The following is a 26,481-nucleotide window of genomic DNA, read 5'->3' on the forward strand; positions in this document are numbered from 1 at the left end:
TGACTACTTATGTGACAAATCCACATTTCTGCCATTTAGATACTTAATATTACTTCTGTACTATGATATTACATGAGTTTGGATAATAAAATGTTTTTTAAAAGTCACAATAGAACTTAAAAAATCACTATATTTCTATAATCTTTTCTTAACAAGTGTAGCATATACAAAACTGCACATACAAAACTGCTTTCTAAAGTTAAAATTGTCCATTTTTTAGATTTTGCTATTCCTCTGTTAAATACCTCCTGCAGGCTTTGAACTACATTCCTAAGTGTGATTTACAGAGTTAAAACATAACTTAAACCAAGTGAAATCTTTGGGATTCTCACCTCCCCTCACCCTCCAAGTAGAAAGAATCTTTTGAAGAAGAGTGCAGGTACGCTCCCAAGTTATTAGAAATGCTAAATTTAACACTAAATTTAAAGTCCTGCTAGGTTCCATATTAAGAAAAGCACCCTAAAAGACAAGACAGAAAGGAAGGCATTTGTTTATAATTAGGATTAAAGATACCCTTGGCACAACTAATCAGTATCATTGCCAGACAGTGTTTTTAGATTATTTTTCTGGCATACAAATTTCCTAGAACCAAGTCTGTAGATCTACACATCTTATGGCTGACGTGGTCCGTACTTCAAGACTTTATGCACATAGTAAGCTAAAAGCAGCAACTCAGAACTAGCTTTCACTACATAAGCCCAAGTATCATGAAAAATGACAGGAGCAGCAAAGCATAACACTCGTGCTAACTCAGGTTAGGAATCCATGTGGAAACAGAAACTATAGTTGCTCACATGCTGGTTAGAAACTGATTCAGAGAAGCCATACAGGTTTCAGAATTTGAAGGATCCAGAAAACTACAGGCCTGTCAGCCTGCCTTTGGTGCCAGAGAAGGTTATAGAACAGGTCCTCTTGAGAAAGATCGCAAGGCAGGTGCGGGACAACTGGGAATCAGGCCCAGTGAGAATGGGTTCATGAAAGGCAGATCCTGCTTGACCAACCAGATCTTCTGATCAACTGACCCCCTGATGGCTGTTGATGTAGTCTACCTAGACTTCAGCAAAGCCTTTGATGCTGTCCCCTACAGTATTCTCCTGAGGAAGTTAGCAGTTCATGTCTTGGCCAGGTACACTCTCTGCTGGATAAAGAACTGGATGGATGGCCAGGACCAAACAATGGTGGTGAATGGAGTTAAATCCATCTGATCACCAGACATGAGTGGTGCTTCCCAGGGGTCAGTATTGGGGACCATCTTGTATAATATCTTTATTGATGATCTGGACAAGAAGATTGAGTGCACCCTCAGTAAGTCTGCAAATGACACCAAGTTGGCAAGAAGTCTTTATCTGCCTTGGAGTAGGAAGGTCCTATGGAGGGATCTGGGCTAACTGGATTGATAGGCTGAGTCCAGTGGGATGAAGTTCAACAAGACTAAGTGCCAGGTCCTGCACTTTGGCCAAAACAATCTCAGGCAGAGTGGCTGGAAGACCACGTTGAGGAAATGGATCTCGGGGTGTTGGTTGATGCTTGGCTTAACATGAGCCAGCAGTGTGCCCAGGTAGCTTAAAAGACCAAAGGCATCCTAACTTGTATAAGAAATAGTGTATCCCGTAGGATAAGGGAGATGATTATCCCCCTGTAATCAGCTCTGGTGAGACTGTACTTTGAGCACTGTGTTCAGTTTTGGGCCCCTCACTAAAAGAAAGACATTGAGGCCTTGTAGCATGTCCAGAGAAGGGCAATGAAGCTGGTGAGGGGTCTGGAGCACAGGTCTTATAGAGAGCAGATGAGAGAACTGGGATTGTTTAGTTTTTCCTGAGCCTCCTCTTCTCCAGACTTTATTGCTCTCTCCAGCTACTTGAAAAAAGGTTGTGGTGAGGTGGGGATTGGCCTCATCTCCCATGTAACTAGCAATAGGATTAGAGGGAATGGCCTCAAGTTGTACCAGAGGAGGTTCAGGCTGGAAAGAATGTTGAGGAACTGGAGCAGGCTGCCCAGGGAGGTGGTTGTCTCACCACCATTCCTGGAGATGTTCAAGAAATGGTTAGATGTTATATTAATGGACAAGGTTTAGTGGGGAAATACTGGTGGTAGGTGGACGGTTGGAACTAGATGATCTATAATTCAGATCAAGACTGATTTCACTGGACTATAGTAGTTATAACTATCTTATGCCTAATAAAGTACTCCATGTTGGTATTCTGACTAGAGAAGTTTGCAAGCATCTCTTTCTACACACTCATCTCTTATTGTTAAACACTTGATTGACATCTCCAGTTCCTTCTCCTCCACACCCTTCTTTAATATCAGCAGGATGCCATTTGCATCAGGGCATGTCTAACAAACTAAATCAAGAAATTTCAAATGGTGCTATTCCATGAATGAGTAAGACAGATTTGCTCTGTTTCACTCTTCTGGAATAAAGCAACTAGACTGTAAAATTGTTGTTTTCGTTTACTGTCATCTATGCAGATACCAATTTTCCAGAAGCTTTCTGATACATTTAGCAAAAATGCTAATTACTGAGTTAAAATGAGAAGTTAATATCATTTTCAAATAGCATAGCTCTAATCCCAGTGAAAGAAATCATCTTGATAGCTCCACTGACAGTAGCAAGCAGCAGTTTCTTGAATAAAACTGCCCAACTACAATTTAGACAATCCTTTGCACCAACTGACAATCATGAGAGATATCATTTAAAAGCACGGTGTTTGAACAATCATATAAATTTGTGAGTGCTAGTGAAGAGAGAAAAATAATCAGGTTTCCCTCCTCCACACATAGCCCCTCATCATCACACTTGCTGTAGAGCACTTAGTCCTTCACACTCATCTCTACTAGATGTCTTCTCTTTTTGGGGCAGTTTCCAGAGCAAATTCATCTAAACAGGATTACTAAGCTCAGATGAAAATCTTAGACCCTGCTGACACAGACTAAAATTGAGCAAGTGAAAATGCCTGCAGGCTAGTAGCTGCTCTCCCAGCCAGAAACACAGATACTTCCAAAATTCTACTTTCATGAAAATGTCTAACTGTTCACATATGTCTGAATAAGGACTGCAACTTGCTTTTCATCATGTCCCCTGAAATGCCTGATCCGCTACAGTCTTAACTCAGACTAATTTCTCAAATTAGATCTTCTTGTCCATGACTGGACCAATGACAATTCCACGTACACAACCACAAAGAAGGCGTGCTATTTGTATCTAAGAAAAGATTTTTCCTTTCAATTAGCTGCTTTTTTTTTCAGAAAACAATACTGGGGGTTTCTCTGGTAATCTGCAATTTTTCACTGGGCAGTACTTCAAAATGGTTGTCCTCATTTGTGTCACTCAATCCTGGAAGACACAGAGCTCTTATCACAGTGGAAGAGCAGCACCTAACACAAATTGACCTTTAAATTATCTATCAGGAGTAACAGTACACGAAAAGGAAATATAGCATCCCTAGCAAAATAAACCAATGAACCACCCACATGAACCACCACTTATCCTATGCAGCGCAAATGAAATAGTGGTATATAGTCATCCAGTCACCTAACCACAGTAAGGAAATATTGTTTCCTCAGAGGAATTCTTTCTCAAGGTCTCTGTTTAAGCACTTCATACTTCCATAATTCTGTCATAAGTACTTGGCAGAAGCTGTAATACAAACATAACGAATGGCAACCCTTACCAGATTACAAACTATAGTCTCTGAAACTTGGGCCTCTAGAGACATGTATTTTATACAGGAGTTTCATATGCGTAGAGATGTATCCAAGTGGAGCTGGAAGCAACACTATATTCCTACTTCTAGGCACTGCTGCTATTTGACTAGGATACTGTGAGAGTATGTTGTGATGAAGTATAAAAATTTTGAGCAATATTTCACAACATTCAGAGTTTACTGGAAGATCTGTTACCTTTTTCTTTGGTAGTATTGTCAAGATGTTGTCTTGTCAGACATCATAAACAAGGGATTTGTTAGATAATTTATAGCCAGAAGTTTAGAGCTGATGAAACTGAGCTTAAGTTCAAAAAGATGCTTGGAACAACCAAAGGCATGTGTAGGATATGTGGAGAAAACTTCATTTATTCTTCCCAAAACCATGCAGAAGGACCAGTGAAAGAGTTTCAGAAGTCACATTTTTCTGCCACATTGCTATGGAATTAAATCAGAACAATAAAACCCACTTTGGTTCAGTAGGAAGTGGGTCAAGGGTTGCAATCTGTATTCCCAACTAAGCTCCCAAGAATTTCCTCATGCGTACACTTTTCTATTGGTCACAAACATTCCTATAAACAAATGTCAAAAAGTTTGTGCTATTAAAAACAAATATCCAAATACCAAGAGCACAACTTTCTTTTTGTAGTAACCTAAAAGCAACTAATCAGAAATCTTCAATGTTATGAATCAGAAATCGTGTTTTACACCCTCACTGTGTAATAGGTATGTAATTATGTATCATATACCGTGTCTTATTAAGAAAAATTCAGCATAAACCATTTCTCACCATTCTTTTCAGAATTCCTGTCCTTTAAGCATTAACATAAATGTCTGGTTTCCAGAGGGCCAACAACTTTTAGTTCAGACATTTCTTTTAAGGTGTGTAAGATAACAACACAAAAGCCATTTAGAAAGATGCTTGCTGATCATAATAGTCACATGGAAGAGGGTACATCTTTGGCTTTCTACTACTTTTGCATCTCTGTTGCATTATACTATCCAAGAAACTGCATTTTCCACAAGAATTTATACTCCTCCTTATTTTTTAATTTTTATTCAACATCCTACAATACACACAGAATTAGAGATTTCCCATGAAGAGGACAATTAAACTGGTGTCACTTAAAACCTGATGGGCAAATTTCATTTTAATAACTTTTGGGGATCATTTTGAAAATGAAACCTAACAAGTCAAACTCTCCTAAACACAGAAACAATGTTATTTTACTAAAAAGACCTCCCTCAAAATTTTCCCAATTTTAGTCTGTCACAAACCTGTAAAGAATGAATGCATTAAATAACAACTGCAATTAGAAGGATGATGAACAAATTACACTACTTATCTCAAACATTATAACCCAGCTTTACTGAAATGCTCTCATTTATCCCCGAAAACAGACAGCGCAATATTCACAAATTAAAAACATCAGGGAAGATCTTTGAGAGTTATTATTAATAGTACCCAGAAAGGACTAAGCTTGCTCAAATTCTAAGTAAAAAGTAATCAGAGTACAATTTCATTTATCAACTTATTCATATAAATGTATGAAAAGAATGCCTTAAAGCATTACAAAACCATTTCAAAGACTGAATTTTGTCATAAAAAAGACTAGGAAAACAAAAACAAAGCAACAACAAAAAACAACAAAAAAAAACCCCACTTGCTTCCTTTCATAAGCCATCCTATGCTTGTGATATTAAAGCTTACAAATGCAAATATGTTTTGCGTACTCAAATGTACTTAAGTACATCCTAAAGAAAAACTCAAATATCTTCTATAAGATGTATACATTAAAAACACAATTGCCACAAAATAAACAAATACATTTAGAGGCTAGAGCTTTTTATCCTGGAAGCAAAATTATGAAGCACATGAAGGAGGGAAAAAAAAAATTATTCAAGAAAACCCACATTGGACTGTCAAACTCCCACATTAAGGAAGGTCAAATTATACTTTCAGTTACAGTCTGTAGTCTCAATTTGTATAATGAGAGCCTACTGATAACAATTGTAGACTTGCAAAAAAAAACCAACAAAGCTGGAAAATGGCCCAGATACCAACAATAACTTTAGGCCCCACTCATGCATCAAGTTCTACTTTGTAACTACCCATGAAGCCACACACAGCTTCAGCAAGAAGTTAAGTGATTTGACACGCAAGTAAAAACATATGCAAGTCAGTCTTGAAGCAGCAGACGAAATACGGCAAGGAAAATATTATAACAAGTACTTTATGGCTGGGACTATTTCTCTCCTTAATTTATGAGTTCGTTTCCATGCAGAACTTAAATTTGTGGAAAATGTTGTACCACCATATAAACAAAGCTTTAAATGATGATAGGCAACTAGATGAGATAATAACAAAAATAAAAATAATCTCAGAGGAAAAACAAAGAAAGAAAAATCGCAAAACCAACTAGATCAATCACAGCCACCAAAAATAAAGAAGCTGGCCTCCAAGAAGGAAAGGCTAAAGGCCTTTACTGTTGGAAAATCAGTCTACTTATGCCATTTAATTATACAATCTGCTTGAGGATGACAGTTCCTTGGACTCCTGAATTATCAAAAGAAATAAAGATTTGGACACAATGAAGAGCAAAACAAAATATAAACATATTATCACTTCTGGCAGGCAGTGACAAATTTTTTATTTAATAGAAATGAACAAGCAGAATAGAATTTCCTTCCCCACTCCAACTTACTTATGAACTATGGTCTAGCAGCAAAGAAAGCAGTACAGAGAGGAAGAGAAACAGGTTCTAGTCAGTAGGTTTTGACAAAAGACCGAAACTGTTGTATATCCAAGATTATGGACTGGCTAAATCTGAAGGAGAAAAAATTGGCAGTAGAAGTAAGTAAGGTATGCTAAGAATTTCTTGTGTTCTGCTTGAAACGCAAGACCTTAATATGAGCATCTGCCATACAGCTGGTGGTTTAAAATTTACGTAGGTAAAATCAGAGTGGGCATAGAACTAGCTCACATTTTTTGAAACCAAATCCAACTCAGATTACTGGCAAATAATGCAGACACCACACATAACCCTAGTAACACGAATATCAGTGTTTCAAAACCACCCTCCAGAATTCATTCACACAGAAAAAAAACTATATGTACATGTAAGTAACGCTAGGAAGACCTAATACAGTATGTAATATGGTACAGTGCGGAAATCTATGCACAAATGGCATACACACAAATAATCACCTACTTAAGCAAAACCACATCTAGGGATCATATTCCTACCCTTCTTGTAACGAGGTGGGTAAGAGCCACTGCATAAGATGGTTAATGTATTTCAAAACCTAAAAACCAGAATGAAGGACCTCAGATTTACTAGAACACATAAAACTGAAAACACACTAAGCAAATATTTTTGCCTCACAGCTCACTCCCTTGATGACATTAATGTCACCAAATAAAAAAAGGTCTTTAGTAGTACTGAAGTACATAACAGATTGAAAGTAAAACAATGAAAGTTTGTGATTTTTAAAAATTAACAGCCTTCTTAATACACAACCTTCCCCGTTCAGTTTTGTTAATAGTTATGTGGTTGAAGCTTATAAACACATTCACAAAAAGATTTTTGTAAATCAGTGTTTAATGATTCTGCTAAATACAGAAAAAAAAAAACCCACTGTGGTTTACTGAAGACTAGTTCATTCATATCACCTAATGCTGCCTTATCTTACTGCCTTACTTGCTGATCTTACTGCCTGCTGACTATACATCCAGCTAAAATGAGACAACATGCCTAACAGGCTAGCCTACATGAGAGCTGGCACATCTTCTGTGAAGTCCAGAGGAGGGGGCCTGGAACACAGCCTGACAAAACCCAACTTTTTCTTCCATCAAAATAACACACGCTGCAAAGTCTCCTATGCCAGCAGCCATTAGACATGGAGTGAGTTAAACACATTCTGCAGTAAATGTTTACTTGAACTATCTCACAGTACAAGGAAAAGCAAAAAAGAAACTATGATTTCTGGTTTCTTTATACATCTCTGTCCTAGGATCTAGTAATCCGAATCTAGCTTATGCCTTCTTTGTATAATTACTATCACTGTAAGGAAACTACTCTATTTCCAATAAGGACATGATAGTAAATGCAGCTGTATATCAAGCCAAGTAATTAAGACAAGTGGTTCTGGACCCAGTAAGTACTACCTTTGTTTCTACATGTCTTGCTGTAACACCAACTAAATGTGTATACACACATACAAAATGCATTTAAGTGAGGAAAAGAATAAGGTGCATGTTTCAAGCATGGGAAGAAATCTACAGAGGATTTTAATTGAAGTTATATAGTCTTGCATTGGTAGAAAGTCTCGTTGACATGAGTTAGAGAACAGTTAAATGAAGGGAAAATTTACATTCAAAATCTCTAAAAATCTAGGGTTACCACACTTTATGAGCCATGTCTAATTTGTATGTGGCACATCTGTTATAATAGATATGATATACAAGCAGGCAAATATTTGAAGTAACAAGTGTTTCTCAGTGCTAAAATAAACACCTCAGCACTTCAAATTTTTGCTCAGCAATTTCTCCTCAGTGGGAGAGGAAGCAGGGCAGGAAGGGCACTTATCTACTGTTACATTTTACCACTTATGAATTATCACTCATTCACTGAGATTTCTTGTTTGAAACCCGAAGAAAAACTTCAGCCAGTAGACAGCATTCCATTTCACTTGGTTCATGCTCACAGTACTTCTCTGCTTAACTTGGCAAAACATCAAAATAGAACATTTTCACCCTTCTTAACCTCTACTGTTGGCACACCGGTTTATTAAGCTAATGCATCAGCGCAAATTACTGTTTTCCACCCCCCAAACCAATTTAATCCTATTGTTATGACTATCTTCAATTACGGCTTCCACTGACTGTAGAATATTTATCTCCATCACATGTAAAGGGCTATAGTTCTTAGCTAGAAATTTGGGGCTACAGTTTATTCAGTCACTGTTGAAAAATAATTTGCAAATGAGTATATATTATCTGTTCTGATCACTGCTGAGAGCTGAAAATTCTAATGAGTACATTAGATAAAAAACAATTTATCAGGCCGAATCCTAATGTTCTGGTTTTCTGTACACTCAAAACTGCCTAGCATACTTTCTGCACTCATGTGATACTGAAAACAAAACAAAACGAAAAATAGAATAATCTGGAGCATTAATAAATCTTCCTTGTAGAGTTAATGATGGACCAGCAGACATTCCCCCAGACTGAATAATATTACATGAATATGAATTATATTACTTGACACAACTATTTATTCATAATACGAAAACAGGAGATTGAACCCATTCTCAAGCCTTAGCAAGTATTCACTGGTTTTAGGGAGAATAAGGCAGAAGAAATAACAGAAAAAATAGGTGAAAGCATAAAAACTCTTTATGACATACAGCAGATATACAAGCAATTTACACATTTCAAGTCAGCTGACCTGACACAGACAAAAGGAAGCGAGATTTAAGAAGCTCTCTTATTCTTTCTCTAGAATTTAACCATTACAACTTACTAATTTCAAACTGTGCTCAGAAATGCTAGATTAAAAATAGACTAATGATAAAGGCTACATTCCGTGAAGTTTAGCAAGTTTTTTATATATATGTGTGTGTGTGTGTGTGTGTGTGTGTGTGTATCAGGTCAAGATCTGAGTATATAACTGAACTCTCCTAATTCAGTCTTCTCCTGAATATGGCCATCATTACTTTACCCACTGGTCAGCAATGACCAGATTTGTTTAAAAATTAAATTACTTAAAAAAAATAATAAAGACACTCATTATTAATTAATGACAGAGGCACTTATTAATAAGTGGTGAAAGTAAATTGTATCTTATCCATCTCAAACATATACCAAATTGAACCAAAACCAGAAAATAAACAAAATTAACTGACAAAGCAAAATGCTGGACATTTGTGTGAAAACTACTGGAAACAGCCCATAGAAGCTGTGGTGCCCCATACCTGGAGGTGCTCAAGGCCAGGTTGGATGGGGCCCTGGGCAGCCTGAGCTGGTGGGGGGCAGCCCTGCCCATGGCAGGGGTTGGGGTGGGTGGGCTTTGGGCTCCCTTCCAACTTAAGCCCTATCACTACACTACCTTATAGAATCCCTCTCCAGATTTCATGTAGGCCTCCTTTAGGTACTGGAAGGAACGACATTATGGCCCACAAGCCATCTGAGTTTACCAAACAGTTTTAGGGGCTGCCTATTTTAGTATTTGAATAAAGACAGCAAAGGATGGAAAACATTACAGTTGTGTAGAACAAATTTTGAAGCTTTCCTACTGTCATGAGGCACACAATTTAATGAATTACATATTGAAATCCAAAACACACACAACACAACACGTTGTACGCCACATTTTTTAAATCACGAAATATAAGCAATTTTGAGAATTCTGATTAAGTATTCAAAGATGCTTCTAGTGACATTTAAAAGGGCGTATGATCAAAAGTGCAGCTAAAAACAAACAAGAAAACCAGAACATCATCATGTGAAGATTTATTAAAAACAGTATAGGAAATTATTTTTTACCTGAGAGAAATGAAGTCCGCTCCTCATAATTCACAACTCTCAAACAAACAAACAAAAAAAATTAGAAATGAAATCACCACATGCTTAAGTGGAATTATTAACAGCCTCTTGGACTTTGGAAGGAAAAAGAAAAAACAGCTAAAAGACTAAAAGAAGTACCTTTCATTACATAAGTTGCTATTTGAACAATGGAATACTATACTTTTCACATGACTCAGTCTCCACCTCCCTACTTTTTTCTCCTTTCTCTTCTTGATTTCTTTCCACTACCCTCATTTTAATTCCTCTGTGAATAGATATACTGATAACTTATTCAGACATGAACTAAAAAGGTCTACATGCAGTCTACAGTTGTATTCCACAGCTGTTTAATGTAAGATGCAGTAGAAGTGTTGTGTTTGCTATGAATCTTTCAAAATATTTGTGTTATTTTTTTCCCCGGTGTGTTTTGCTTTTGTTTTGTTTTTGTTTTTTTAAGTTTTTGTTTGTTTGCTTGCTTAATGTCAGACAGTATCATCAGTAAAAAGAGTTGATTCAAGTTTACAAAATAACATTTGGAAGTTCACCCGCATTTAATTGTTAAGCAATAAGAACAATGCCTGTAAATTCTTTTGAAAGCAACATGAGGTACTGTATTTTATAGGAACTCTGGGGATTACAAAATGCAGTGGGGGAACCTCAGTTTTTTACACACCATTCTACAGGCCATGGCATTTTGGCTAAATGATATGAGGTGCGATAAATGCAAGGGTTCGTTTGAATACAAACAGATTCTTAAAATATTTTAACTAGGAGTACAAGTGAAAATAAATTAGGCCAGTGGGAATTAAGAAAAGAATTCAGATTCTGTGGGATTTTCTTATTTTACTGCTTAAGGTAGAAATTATGCAAGCTTTGAAAGGCTTAGGCGCTGCAAACAATCAGGGAATTATTCTGAAACCAAATCACTATCTTCTGACTGGCAGCATAAGAATAAAAAAAATCAGTATGTTTATTTTTAACAGCACTGCAACAGGTGCTGTTTAAAATTCCTCAGAACAGTCATGCTTAAGTTTATCAGTTCCTACCTTAGTTCCTACAGTGTTATGATTCCAGACCTTCTTTCTTTTTTACTTTTTTGGCAAGGGCAAAGAGTCGGAGATTGTACTAAATGAAAACTGAAAGCCATGACCTCTCTTCAAGCTTCAAAGAAATGTGATTATATTATTCTCCACGTAGAGTCAGAATGATAAACTGGCATCTCCACAGAATATCTCACATTTTGTGTGGCTGTATCTAATCTTAGTTTAGAGTTCAGATCTTCATTGTAGTTTCAATTAAAACAGATAAAGCCAAAACCTACCACACAACACATTTCTGTCTAAGTCTGATAAGGTGGATTCTTCCCAACAGCTTGATAAAATCAGACAAAAACTACTCTACAGATGTAATTCTACTTTCAAGACTGAAATAGGCCCTATGCAACCCTTAAAACAACTATAATGGCCAGAAGAGTTGCCAAAACAAAGTATGCAAGGCTCTACTTTTCCAACCAGTTTCAATTTCCCATTTTCTGAAAAGAAAAAAAAAAACAAAAACGGGGAATCTGTTTGGAACTTGCATGTGCTGAATATCTCCAGTACATCTCCTTAAAAGCCCTACAGTGTCTAGAGAAACTGATTCCTTATTAGCTCCTAAACGGATGTATCCTCACTTTCATCTGTGGGTAACCTGTTAATAGCACACATTATCACATCACTTCCATATACTCCTCCCAGTGCTTCAGAATACCGAACCACTGTTTTTGTTTTTTGCATCATCTTTTATTTACTACTAAAATTATTACAGTAAAGAGACGTGGAGAGAACTGTAGCCCCACTGGTTACCAAAGTTCTGAGCTAACTTGGCAAGGTAAACTAGGGAGACAGGTATCAAGACATTCAGTCTTCTTGCCCTATCTCCCCTTTTTTAGTCAACAGGTCATATCACACTGATTTGTGTCCATCTTACTTATTACCATAAACATAAGACTTCATCAGAAGCGATATTCTGGTCTGAATTTGGACTTGTGGCAATAAAGTAGTTTCCAAGTACACAGAAATTGATGTGAAGAATAGAATGACAGCCCTATCTGTTTCATGTCCACACTGATACTGCAGAATTGACTTTGTTTTGATTAACAGTATAGTACAAAATGATTGAGAACACACAAAAATCTTTCAACTTTCTCCTCACTCAAAGGACCTCCTTATCTATAGCCTATACATTCCAAGTCTTCTCATCAAAACTCTTAACTTTCTAGCATAACACTTCTTTTCAATGAGGTGCAAACAGTAATGCACAATTGCTTCTGGACAGTTCAATCATAGGCAATTGTTTTCCTACTAAATAAAATTTAAAATTAAAAGGTTGAACTGGCAGTCACAAAGTTAGCAAACTAATAGCAATAATTTAACAATATATCATATACTGTATTCTGTTATATTAAATATATTGTATTATAAAATACAACACTTTCTCGAGGCAATTCTCTTTTTCAAAGACGTGTGATTTTTAACTTCGGCATTCAACATTTTTCATCTTAATTTGAAAAGCTTGTTTTAAAACAAAGTTTTTTCCATGGTGCACAAAGAAAGCACCATGTAAAACAAAACAGGAAAATATTCTTCAAATCCTTTCTTTTCCATTCTCTGTCTATCATTTTAACTGAACAGACTTATAAGGTTACTTCTCATATCTAACACAAATGATGGGCATCACAAGGATACGTAAGTACTCATATCACAGTACAAATTGTTTAGGAACTCCCAAGCAGTGGGGAAATGTAATACAATGTAAGCGTTCAACGTCAGTTAATTGCTCTGCAAAACGGGTATCTTTTTTTTTAATTCAATCCCCTTTGGGAATGTCAAGCCTCCCTCTACACTGACAGAAACCATGCAATAAGGGGGCCCACTTCATTAACAGGAAGAAAATCTACTAATTTTACATAATAAAAAAATTAAAAGGAACATATTTTGTCTTCAGTTCCATGGAAAATCAGATACACAAGGTGCGTGACAAGAAAATAGGGACCTAATTGTTCATTGCCCTTACGAATCATTCACAACAGGTGGAAAGAAAGGCAAGGAAAATTGACTCAAAGGAGCTGACAAATCCTAATACAGAAGTCTTTCAGCAAGCATGTAATGAAAAATGGTATCTTAAGGAAGAGTCTGGGAATGGCACAGAACCAAATCAGTGCCAAAAACTTCCGAATTCCTCACAGGCAAGGAAGGGAACAGACTCTTGGCTGCCCTACAAAAATTTCTGTATGATCTTTTGTTATCAGGATGAAGGACAGCTTTCTCTATCATAGGATGATGCAAAACAGTACCAATAAGCAAACGGAAGAATAAAGAAGGAAATAATATGCGTTTAAAACTAAATTAGTAAAAGTTACTGTTGAAATTAATTTGACTCAAGGGAAGTAAACATTCTGTTACTTGAGCAAATCTCTACCACCAAGGAAAGGCACAAAATGCCAACAACCGAAAGAAAGAAAAATAACCTCAAGGAAAACAAGCGTGGAAGCAGCCATTCCAGTACACCAACATTTTTTCTTTTGATAATAAAAACCCTGTTGCAGATTCAATCCTAAAAAGAAAGCAAACAGCTTTTAAAGTTAGTAACCCCAATGATAAAAGAACATGGTACTGGATCAAGGCTAATTTGAGAGGCATAGATTAAAAGAGCAAAATTCAGTAAAGAGCAGATATCCAGCCAGTAGTATCTAACCTCAGTTTTCAGGTTAGGTATTTGTCAAGCAAAATATTCCTACCCCCCCGCACAGCTCAACAAACAAACAAACAAAACCATAGAATCTTAGCTTTTAAAAGTGACGTACACTATTTTGGGAGGTCTCTACATATGGAAGGACTGGTGATCCAAAATGATCAATCTTTATTTTATCTGTCTGTATCAATGATTGAGTAGAAAATGCATTTAAGCACAAGTGACCAATTTATCAGCATATGTTTTTAAAATATCCAACAGGAACGCCTATTTCCTCAAACAAAGGAATCCCTCCTTACCACCATTGCCTTTTCTAGCTCTCCTAACATGCACTTTTCAGGAGGAAGGATGTAGGACATAGGGCAGTAATTTTTACCAAGTGTTAGCATTATTGGGAAGATATGTATCTACAGAAGACTATTAATGTACCAGAATCACACTGAAAAGACTTTGTAATCCAACTACCTGTATATCTTCATGTGAGGAAAAACAAGATTTCTATTTGCAAATATTGTGAAAACCAGTCTCCTTGCAACTGGTTTCGACCACACAGCACAACTGCTTCCTCCACTCAACTGAGCCTACATTATGCGACATAGCTTGCTAAGGTAATACTACTAAGTAGTAAACAGTTTCCAAAATGGTCAATCAAGTTGAGTCAATAGCTGCAAGAGCACTCTGTGCTTGTCATCCAGTCATCATGGAATTCTGATTTAAATTCCTGACAGGTCAGGCTTTAGACAAACATGCCTGATGACGGGATGAATAGATACTGTGGCTATATGGCATATTTTTCATGTGCTATATTAATTCCAAGTTTCTGTCTTCAAAACACTTTTCAAACCAACCCCAACCCCCCAGATCATCTGATTTTAATTTTTTAATTTAGTTCATATAAAATATGGTTTAAACAGAGAATATAAGAGATCACTGAGGTGCATTAAATGAGTAAACGGGTGTCTGCTGTGTTTACATAGAGTAAAACATTACAAGGATTTGGAGAAAAAAAGAAACAAAAATACCCACTAGGTACAAAGTACAGTTTGTCAATCTAAACTTGTCTGTACCTCTGAACTGGCATTCCAACTTCCTTCAGATATAAGCTGTTTTTACTTTTCCCTAGCCTGCATAAACAGCACATGTATTTAAATACAAAACGTGAGATTTAACATAAAATTTTAGTCCTAATACATGATTTCTGAAATTAGAGCTGTACTACAATGGATCTTGAGAAGTATAAAGAAAAACTAAACATGCACTAAAAATGTAAAGGATTTCTTTGGCAAAGATTTTAACTGTTTGGAAATTGTTTATTCAAAAATGACATTTTATTTAAATATCCTACTCAGCAATTATGAAAGAAATTTTCTCCCACATTTCATTTTAACTGAAATGCACCACTGTTGTATCAAACTTTTCCTAACAATGGCACAATAAAAGCTGCCTTCAATCTTAAATACTGGGGAAAGATTCCCCCAATGTAATTTTATGTACAATATATCACATACTCATGTAGTAGTGTTTGAATCACAGCTTCTGCCAAATAAATTATTAAAACAAGATAACAAGTGCTGGTAAAAAAAATAAAACTGAATACCTATTTTATTTATTTTTAATGAAAATGTTAAAAAAACATTCCAGTCAATTTAAGTGGGCTAGAAATAAACACTTATTTATCAACCTCAGTTCTTACAAGGCTATTAAGCGCATCTCCATAATTCAGTACTTGTACTACTGCAGCAGATGTATCTTTAAAAATAATGATTCATTGTAAATTTTACAATTGCAGGCATTCTCTGAGAAGACAGTAAATGTGGAACTTGTTCTGGAAAGGCTAAATTGGTCAGGCAGCACTGGGATAAATATATTTGAAGAAATACATAAGACTTCTGAAATTAATTTCTCTCTGCTGTACAGAAAGAATAACCATTTAAGGACAAAAAGAAAATAAAGAAGACAGGAGATTCTACCTTTGGTAAGGATTTTAAATTCTAGTTTAAGAAACAAAAGTTAAAATGATTTTAAAAGTTGTCTTATAAGTTCACTTTAACTTCTAACTTGAAAACATTGAGTCAATTTTCATTATTTAAAACTATATGATATTTAAACAAATCTTTGTTTTGCAATTAGACTAATGCCACTTAATTTTAGATACTTACAGGTGAATTCACACTTCGCTTGTTACCTTAGGACATATAAACGTATGCCAATGATAATAAAGAATGTATGTTAATATGCAAAATGTTAAGACATGCCATCTGGAAAGCTAATGAACAATCAAGGGATTCCAAATTAAACTACAGAATTTTCCCTTAGAATCTTTAGGACAACACTGTCAAGTTCAATCTATTCACTTAGACTCCAGAATCAATTTTTCAAACTTTATGACAGGTCTAATAGTTTCCACCTGTTTCTCTTGCTTGACTTTTGACTGGCACGTTACCAGCCAGGGTGGAAATGTAGACAAAGACCCCTATTAGGCTCCGGCTGTTTCTCTACTGTGAGGTCACTCAGCCATTAAATTAGTTCCAGCCCACTTTCTCCTTCGATGTCTTAATTTTGGGGGGGGTATGAAGGTTCATGGAAATGAAATGGAAGAGGCAAAACTTTGACGTTCAGACTGTGGGAGGAATATAAGAAAATCTAAAGCCACAGAAGCTAAATACTACCTTTATTTATAATTTACTAACTAAACAATTTACTAAATAAATTTGTAACCAATCCAATGAAATAAGTTATTGAGTCCTATTTTCAGTCATCACAGACTTTCGAAAAATCTGAGATATTCTACCCTAAAAAACTTGCTTATTGCAATATATGATTATATGTATGTACATATACATACAATGTATAATAACAAATGATCAAAAGGTGATTTTTTGTCTGTATGCAAGCAAACCAACTATTATTCCCAGTATATGTTTTCCATTCACATAGAACTGGCAAGTAGAAAAAAAGTGACATTTTATATATCCTAACACATCCATATTGGTTCTTAAGGAAGTACATTAAAAACTTACAAGTTCTTCAATGAAAAACATATAAAAGGTAATTGCATCAATTTCTAGCAGTTTATGCATTGATACTCTTTATGAAGTCTCAAGGTATTTTGTTGAACTACAAATCACATCACAAAGTTATTCTTTCATCTATGACAATAGTGTATTTACAATAGCATCAACCACAATATTTAAGACAAATATTTTGAATTATTAGAACAAAAGGCTTTATGTAAGAAACTTTATTTCCCAAAATGTAATTAAAGAAGGACCATCTTCTCACCTGAGAGACAGATCCGGTTTACATCTGGTTTACAGAAAGAAAACCAGCTACTTGAGTTGCATCACAAGGGGAAAAATCTGGAAGACTCACTTCATTACTTTCGGACTACTTAGTAAGAAAAAAATCTGAGAACTGAACACCCTGCTGTGACATCATTTTAGAGATAAAAGGTTCCAGATTCACTAAAAAACAAAGACCACTTTGCTCAGCTCCCTTGTCTACTGGATGTTATAAATAAAATAACCAGAAGTAATTATATTTAGCTTGTGATATCTAAATAAATTCACACATTCTTAATAGTATACTTCATCTTACTGAGAGGTGTAGATACTAGCACTGAGAACCACCAAAAACAACTGTTAATGATTAAAGGTGCTGACATATTAAGATATCTCTCTTACTGTTTCTTCCCTGTAAGCCTTCATTCAGTCCAATGGGTTTGAAAGAAAAGAAGCAAATACTACAAAATGTTTCAATTAAAAAGCCCTTCTTCCTTTTTGGGCTTTAATGAAAAAGTAAGCCTGCTTATGTCCAAAAGCTCTTGTAAAATCAGCTGCAAGACCAGGATGTAGATCTGGAAAAAGGGTTGTGACAAAACTGGATAGCAACATTTTTTAACGTATGAACATATGTACATACGCACACACACAAAATAGTTTGGCTTTGAAGAAGTTTGTATTTGATTCCAATTAAAGCTATTATTACCAGTTAACTAATCAGATACAATAACACTGAAGGTCATTTAACTGATGACATCCATAGAAAAATTCAGATCTAAATTACTGAAGTTATTTTTAACAGTAAAATTCACCTGTAAGTCCTGTAAGTGAATATTGATACTGAAAAGTGGCTATCAAGAAGAGTTATAGATATAGGAAGAAACATACAGAAAAATCTGTTCTGAAGAGCAATGACTTCTCAAAGACAGTTTGATCCATCAGACTACTTGTACATAGGCTCCAATCTAAGATTTGAGAGTTGTGGTTTTCATATCACTTAATCCCATTCAGAACTCTAACAAACTACTTCCTCAAATATATCTCACAACTCATTCACAAGTGTAATCTGCATGATAATGACGAAAAGGCCTACCATAACCCTACATGACATTTAAAACGAACAAACAAACAAACCACAAAGCACCAAAGAACATTTTAGTGGAATATCAAGCAAAACAATACTAAATAGAATGAGAGAAACAGTAATGTTAAAACTAACACCCCAATCTATTTGGTATTACTTTTGCTAAATAACTTGCACTGTTACTTACTTACTTACTAACTACTTACTACCTTAAACATTACTGTGATAGTTCTAATGATTTTCAAAAGGAGTAACAATTAAGATGACCAGCGAGTAAGAAGTTGTCACATTCAAGCCTTTCCAACCTTTATAGCTTAACTTTTTATACACTATCAATTAATATCCTTTGAACACAAAATTCTCTTTTACATCTTATCTCAATCAGCTGCTTTGACTTTGGGTATCTTGTTGGTGACAAATAAAAAAAGAGGAAAATTGTTCTTTCTGAAAACAGTGTTACTATAATTGCATATTCCAGATCAGAAAGCTTATTCAAGATGGTCTGGATCTCTGTCTTACCCGTCTAGAAGATTCATTGTTGAGGTGGTAACTTCAGTAAAGAAAAGAATCTTTCCAAGTTTCTTTGTTTGTAGATTCCGCTGATATGTCTCCAGGCTGAAATGTTCTGATGAGAAGTTTCCCATCTTGGTGACGACTGACATGAGAGATGGAGTTATCTCCATTTTCGATTCACAAGATGAAACAAATTTAAGAGACACCTTGCTGGATTCTATTAATCCTTCAACATTTACATTCTCCTCAAGCCATTTCAAAAATGTAAGATGGATTTCCTGTGGGCAAGGGAAATAAAATAAGACCTAGAAATGCAGACCAGAAGATAGGAAGACATATAAACATTCTTCTCAGAACATTCATATTCATGTAATCACCTCCTATTTCTAAGTAGGATAAATTAACAGTTTCCTCTTTGAAGACCAGCTTCTGTCACCTGTCTTACTCTGGCCTGTCCTGACTAGTTGGTACACTCTTCCTAAACTTGAGGCCATACTCACTTGCAGGTTAAGGCTTAATCTTTCTCTGTAACAGGGGTTGTGTTGGTTCTGCTAGAGGAGTGCATATATTATTCTGTATTATGTTTTTCATCATACCTGGTTTCTTTGCAGAAAGCCTCTCAACTCACTGCTAAAACATGATCTGAAGGACAAATCATCAGCTAAGAAAATAGTTTACTGATTTATCAGTGGAATCCCTATTAAAAGAACTCCTACCATCAGCTTAACAGAAGTTTCACAACTATCACCTTAGACCAATGTGCCTGTTAAGTAGCCAGATAAAGCAGAAGCGTGTAACACAAAGAAGCACACATATAAGAAATGTCTATACCAGTTTACAAATCAGTTGTGAGTGTGCTTGCTTCCTTGTCTTCTAGCTATGCCATTGGTTGTGACATTTCTTTGCAAAGTATTTTAAATAGGAAGTATAAATTTCCTGTATGTATGTAGAATTTTATATATATACACACCAAAACATTTATTTCTCCTTTATTTTAGGCTATTTATTAATACATTTTACTGAGTGTGAAATGAAGAAATCAATTAGTGCAATTATTATCTGTCCCGTGATGCCCTCTTTCTGGAGATATCTAATACGATTTTAGGCCATTTGGCATGAAAAGTTTACCTTTTCTATAGAAGCTGTGACTTAACAGTCTACAAAAACAGATGCTGCAATTTTACACAGTCTATTGAATGTAAACTAGGAAACCAAATACAAGCTATTTGCTCACTGATTAAGGTGATAGATACTTAATATGGTATATGAAGCACTGTGGGGGAGAGATCTAGGAAACATAACAAGATACTGAAATGCATGGACAAATGATTCCTCAGAACACCAAAAGATGAGCACAGCCATCAAATTTGGACCTGGGGTCAACATTCTAAAATGTGGCCCTCATAACTGTATTCTCACTTTCAGAAGAAGATAAATGAATGCCAAAAATAATGTGTATTCTATTCTACACAAAGTAATGCATCAGCAATTTTTACCTTCAGATTTTCTAAGACATCTGACTTAATCATAATCTTTTCTTCAATGCATAGTTTCTAAGGATGTGCCTCTCCTCATTACAGCAGTATCTGGGAGCCATAGTGCTGTGGGTTTCCTAAGCTAGTTCTGAAGCCTAGCTCTCTCGCTTTTGAAAAAGATGTCCCTGAGCTCCAGTCCCACTCTTTAAAACCTACAAACTGCAATTAAAAGCAAGCTTCCTATAAATAGATATCTATCCAAGGAATTACCCCTATTTTCCAAATCCCACTGTTGTATCTTAAAAAGGAATGAGAAAAGTGTCTCTGTTTCTAACACCTTTCTATGGATTTTCCATCCTCAGAAACTACGCTTTCTCAGGTTTCACATGGACACTGCTTCTGGTGTGGCATTTCTGGAAGGAGACTGTCAGCCAACTTACTGTTTTGCAATCCTATAGTAAGGATAACTAAGCATATCATAAAGAAATGAATATTCTTTTACTAAATACAATCAGGAGCTAGCTAATAAGATAAGACTAAGAGTAGCTCTAGCAACATTTTAGTTACTGATAAGCTACCTCTCATTACTCCATTTTCTAAAGTTCCATTTAACTTGGATAAAATATGCTTTAGATATTTACTTATTTACTTTACTTTGTTTTTTTACATCACACAGAATCACACAGAATGACCCAGGTTGGAAGGGACCTCAAGGATCATGTAGTTCCAACCCCCCTGCCTGGCAGGGCCACCAAACATACACCTTTACTAGATCAGGTTGCCCAGGGCCCCGTCCAACCTGGCCTTGAACACCTCCAAGGACGGGGCATCCACAACTTCCCTGGGCAGCTTGTTCCAGGGCCTCACCACTCTCCTAGTAAAGAACTTCCCCCTAACATCCAACCTAAATCTTCCCTCTTTTAACTTAAAACCATTTCCCCTAGTCCTGCTATTGTCAGCCCTTTCAAAGAGTTTACTCCCCTCCTGGGAGTAAGCTCCCTTCAGGTATTGAAAGGCTGCAATGAAATGAGGTCACCCTGCAACCTTCTCTTCTCCAGGCTGAACAAACCCAACTCCCTCAGCCTGTCCTCATAGGGGAGGTGCTCCAGCCCCCTGATCATCTTCGTGGCCCTCCTCTGGACCCTTTCCCATCATAGATGACGATGTAGCACAAAAGGTTTAATGAACACTTCTTTGATATGATCTGCATGCACGGGATGTATCTTTACTCACTGTAATACCATAGGCTGAGCAAACTGCTGTTAAACTCTTTACAGACTGTCCTTTTTATTGTCTGTTTTACACGCACAATAACTTAGTAGCTGCAGCTGATATTTAGAAAATATTACAGCTCTAATGTATCAGGGAGCATAAGGAAACCATGCTTCATCTGGCAGCACATTTTCCTGTTGCTTTCTGAACACAGAATTTCATTCAGCATGATTGTCTGGATGTAATTCCCAGGTATAAAATCATCATTTTAACTCATGTAAGGATGGATTTACAGACTCACAGAAACAGACCTTAAGTTAAAAAGAAAAGGTGCTTAAAGTGCTGTTACATTCCAAGCAAACAGTAACAGTGTTTGATATTACACGCCTGAAAGTCCCGTGTACTTTTGCTAAAATGAAGTCTCAGAAAACTCTGAAATAGTATATATTCATGTGTGAGATTACACTATTACAAATAAGCCACACAGTTCCTAACGTTTATCCTCTTGAGCATATTCTTTCAACTTATCTTTCCTCCCACACTTCTTGATTTCATCTTCTTTCCCACAATGGATATATATGCTTACTGAATCGATGAAAAATAAAAACACAAATACTACATAATCAAAACCAGCATTTTTAGAATTTTCTAAAACAAACGGATAAAAGCAACAGATATTTTTACATTTCTAGCAAGCAAACTTTCAAGCCCTGCCCCAAATCCACACTAGAAAAATTAATTTTCATCATAAGAAATTCCTTCATATAGTCAGTTACAGGAACATGGATGCTGAACCAATGTTTTTGGTCCCCACTATTAAACCAGCGCACAGAGAAACACATCTTTATGTAATGACATAAACACATACAAGGAGTCAGTGCTAACCTTAGCTTCAACTCCATTGGAAAAAAGAAATAATCACGTCAGAACTAGAACTGCACAACTTGTTGCTAAGCTCAGGATTCAGCTTTGAATTCAAAACGAGGAACCTAACACCATTTATGGGCTGTAAGCAGAAAGCAAATCTATTCCCAGCTGTGTACACCGTTCTGCAGCAACCTCTGGTGGCCACTTAAAAGTAAGTGTTGGTTCCAAGCACTGCCTGGCCCTACAAACCTCTGGGACCATATCAGGTGTGTCAAGCAAGGCACCCAACTGAGACACAAGGTAGGGGGACAGCTGAGATAACGGCCAGTGCTTGCCCAGACTTACAGCTCATTATCATAATCCTAAAACACATAGATATAATTCTTATATGAGTACACAAGCAAAAAAAGCTGTAGCTGTCACACATCCAGGCACTCACAGTATCTGCAGTTACAAACACAATCATGCTAAAATCGCTACTTCGCACATTATCAGTAATGTACTTCAAAAATAGAGAAACTACATGTTTTAGGGTGACATAAATACGTTTAAAATTGCTATCCATCATTACCCCATCATTTTTGGCAGGGAGAATAAAAGTCAAGGCAAGTTTAATTCCCTGTGTCTGAAACTGTTCTCTTTTCAAATTAACTTGATACATACATTCTTTAAACACAAGATAGTACCACTTTCTTTCTTAAAGGAAGAATGAAATTTGACATTTCAGCTGAATGACCAGACGGCAAGAGGTTAAATCAGCTCTTTGCAATTAGACTCAGCTATGAACTTTACATCTCTAACAAGAAAAAAATTCTAGCCACATTTCAAATAACAAAAGCACAATATGTTTTCAATGCATTGTAAAAAGCAATTGTTAAAAGCAGAAAAGCACTATACTAACAGGAACCACTCACCAGGTCTCACTAATAAGTTTTTCTCATGCACTGCAAAGTGAAACCTTAATTTGAAAGGACATGGCCATGGAAAGAAGCAGCATTTCAAAGTGGTGACAGCCTCACTGACATGGTACTAAAGGAAAAATGTACAAACAAGCTGAGTTTTGATTGTCGGACTGAAAATGCCATGAAATGAAAAGCTGTTCTGAAGAAGGTAGGGAAATAGAGTGGATGGCAATTCACAAAATCCATAGAAATAAGAGTAAAGCCATTGCATGCTTTGTACACTCCTGCACCAGCACACAATTTTATTGGGTTGACTGCATCAAGTTGGAAGTCTGGCACTGCAAGTTACTGAACTAAAGTATAAGTGGTAATGGCAACACTAAGAAGGAAGATTAAAAGTTGTATTTTTTTAATCATTTAACATCTGCTTTCTATGATTGTAAGAGTTTGGTCAGGTGTGTGAAGGAATTGCTACAAACAGTATTCTTGCTGTATAACAATCTCATTTTGTAATCATTAGCCTCCCCTTCTCCTAATGCTTATTTAGCAGTTGAGATTGAACAATAAGAAGAGGCAGACACCAGATTAAAAAGAAAAAAAACAACAAAAAACAGCTGCACATGCTCCCTTCTCAGCTGTAGAAATAAAATAGCAGAAAATTATAGCTCCTGATGGGGATGACTTTATTTTCACCTTGGTTATATCAGCTAATGAGACTTATACACAAAGCACATAAACTTCCAATTTAAATGGTAAAAAATGATCCCAATTCCAAGGTTTTATTCTTATATTCTATTTATACATTTCATTCTATGCATTTCCTTATTTATGTATATAAATATGTATGCAGACAGACACATATGCATCCCCCTGTACAAAAAGGACATATTTGGGAGCTGGTCTTTTCTACCAAACTTTTTGAGAATAAATCTTAAATTCTGTATCAATGGAATTCTTTGTTGAAACAAAGCTTCAGTCGCAGCCTAAATTCATTTGGTTTTTATTAAAAACATGAAGGCGAAACTGAATGAAAGCTAAAAATAAAATGCCATAAAACAAACAAACATTATACATCAGTTAGCGCTCCACTTTCTTGGTAAGAAAAATCAGATAAATTTAACCAGCAAAGCTCTACCTGTGACACAATATTGTGATTCCAGCATAGAAACTATTTTAGCTATTGCGTGTTGTGTTAAGAATGGTAAAGTTTTCACTTTCTAGAGTGGAAACATTCAACTTTAGAAATGTTCTGAAGTTAACGCTTCACCTGGGACTTTTAACTATTTTTTTCCTTTCCTTTTCCTAAAATCTAATAATTTCCAAAGACCAGCCTCAATTTTTGCTACAACGTTTTTTTTTAAAACTTTGCAGTTGATGCACTGATCGATGAATTATTAATTGATGGACTGATTAAATCACACAAGCTTGTACATTTACAAACTCCAAGGTAATTAATACTGAATGGACATAAAGTGCCAATCTTTCAGAGGAGAACATGAATAGCCCATTTTCAGCATAAGTAACTTAATGGGAATAACACCTTCATATGGCTAACCTCGCTGCTTTTCCAAATTGGTGGTTTTCAAATGAATGAAATAAAGCATTACTTGCTTCAGATGTGATCTTATATACATACACGTTTCATAAGAATTCTTCTATAATAACACTGATAGAAAAGAACACATTTTCATAAAGCGCACAGCATTTGGAATCTGATTTCCAATTTAGAATATAAAAATAAACACACACACACACACACAAAGTATATCTTCCTTGTATTATACAGCTCTGCTTTGCAGGCACACAAGTTTAAAGGTGTTAAACTGGTGTTAAACTAGCCACTGGAGAGCTTCCATAGCATCTCTAGAATCCAACAGAAACAAACTCAAGTCCAACGTGGTAGTAAGCAGTAGGCTGGTGCCAGTGAAAAGCACACCTACAGTGGCAACCTCAGTCCAGAATGCCAGCAACGTAGGACGCCAGCAGTAGGAAAAGTCAGTTATTAGCACAAGAGGGCAAGGTTTTGGCAGATATTTCTGACTAATGAGGCCCCAAAAAAATGCTTTTCTGATGTTGGCTATGTTTTTACTTCCTGTAATAATGGCATATATTGAGATCTGAAGCAGATGACAGTTTCATAATGCAGCCATAAACCCATGTTAAAATCATGTTTGTACTTTGTTGATAAAGAAAAATGTTAAAAATAAACATATCAAATTGCACCAAAAAAATCTACTGTATATAAACTGTCGATGCAGAATGCGATATATATAATATCCTTATTGCTTTCACATTCCAGTATGTACATATTACCTTTTACTGAAGTTTTGTAAGACAGTTTATGGATACTAAATTTAGCATCACGTCCACCCACTACAAGGCATTACTTTAACTTTCTCTATTCTTTATCTCTATTTAGGGAAATAACGACTAAAGAAAAAAATAACTTCTAGATAGCTCAGACAGGGAAGGAAAAAGATACTATCTTAGAGATCATGTCCTAGACAGAGGAACTGAAAGTGGACCAACAACAGGCCTGCTGTAAACCCTCACAAAGGTGGGAGAAGGGGCACTCTTCCCTCCCAGCAATTAAACCGTAGCAAACATCTTCCACTTGTTCACCAGGACTTGGGAAAGCTGTAAATAGCAGATTTGTGTTTACGTGCCAAAGCCAGTCTGTCTCTCTCACTCTCTCCCCAGTCAGACAATCAGGCTATGATATTTCATTAGACTGTCAGATGTCATTAATACTTAATAAATGTTACTAAACTACATGTCAACACTTGGCGTCTTGAATAGTTTTAAGTAAGTCTGAGCTTGATGATAGATTTTGCAATAGCAGAAACAAAAAGGATAAACAGAACCGCAAAGCACAAAGGGTATTTAGAATACAAACATTCAAAATCTCATTTGAAATATATGAAGTACTCAATTGAATCAATTTTCAGAAAGTACATTTAAAACATTCCTCCTAATACTAACTGCTCATAATTCACTACAAATTTCAGTCCTTGTTCAAGAGAATAGATAAAAATGGAACAAGCTAGACTGTTTCCATCCACTGCCATGCTGGATGGATTTTAATCCACCTCCAGATGATTTCCTAACATTTTCATTTGTTTAGCATCTTTAAATAGGAAAAC

At 36.0% G+C, this 26,481-nt stretch overlaps 1 protein-coding gene across 8 annotated transcripts in view; it reads right to left on the reverse strand.

Annotated features, from left to right (window-relative positions):
- HLCS (holocarboxylase synthetase) overlaps nucleotides 1-26,481 on the reverse strand; it is a 114,785-nt gene that overhangs the window by 58,738 nt on the left and 29,566 nt on the right. For 4 of the 8 annotated variants that reach the window (XM_032448882.2, XM_015882290.3, XM_085529295.1 and 1 more), the window contains one exon: nucleotides 18,889-19,187. The exons of 1 other annotated variant lie outside the window; for it this stretch is intronic. In XM_032448882.2, coding sequence (XP_032304773.2) covers nucleotides 18,889-19,187 — 299 coding nt within the window. Of the gene's footprint in view, nucleotides 1-15,588; nucleotides 19,188-26,481 lie in introns of those variants that run through there. 3 more of the 8 variants (XM_085529298.1, XM_015882296.3, XR_014939518.1) reach the window with 2 other exon arrangements.

The sequence above is a fragment of the Coturnix japonica genome, chromosome 1 (genome assembly GCF_054131305.1).
Source record: "Coturnix japonica strain WE chromosome 1, WE-NBRP24, whole genome shotgun sequence".
NCBI lineage: Eukaryota > Metazoa > Chordata > Aves > Galliformes > Phasianidae > Coturnix > Coturnix japonica.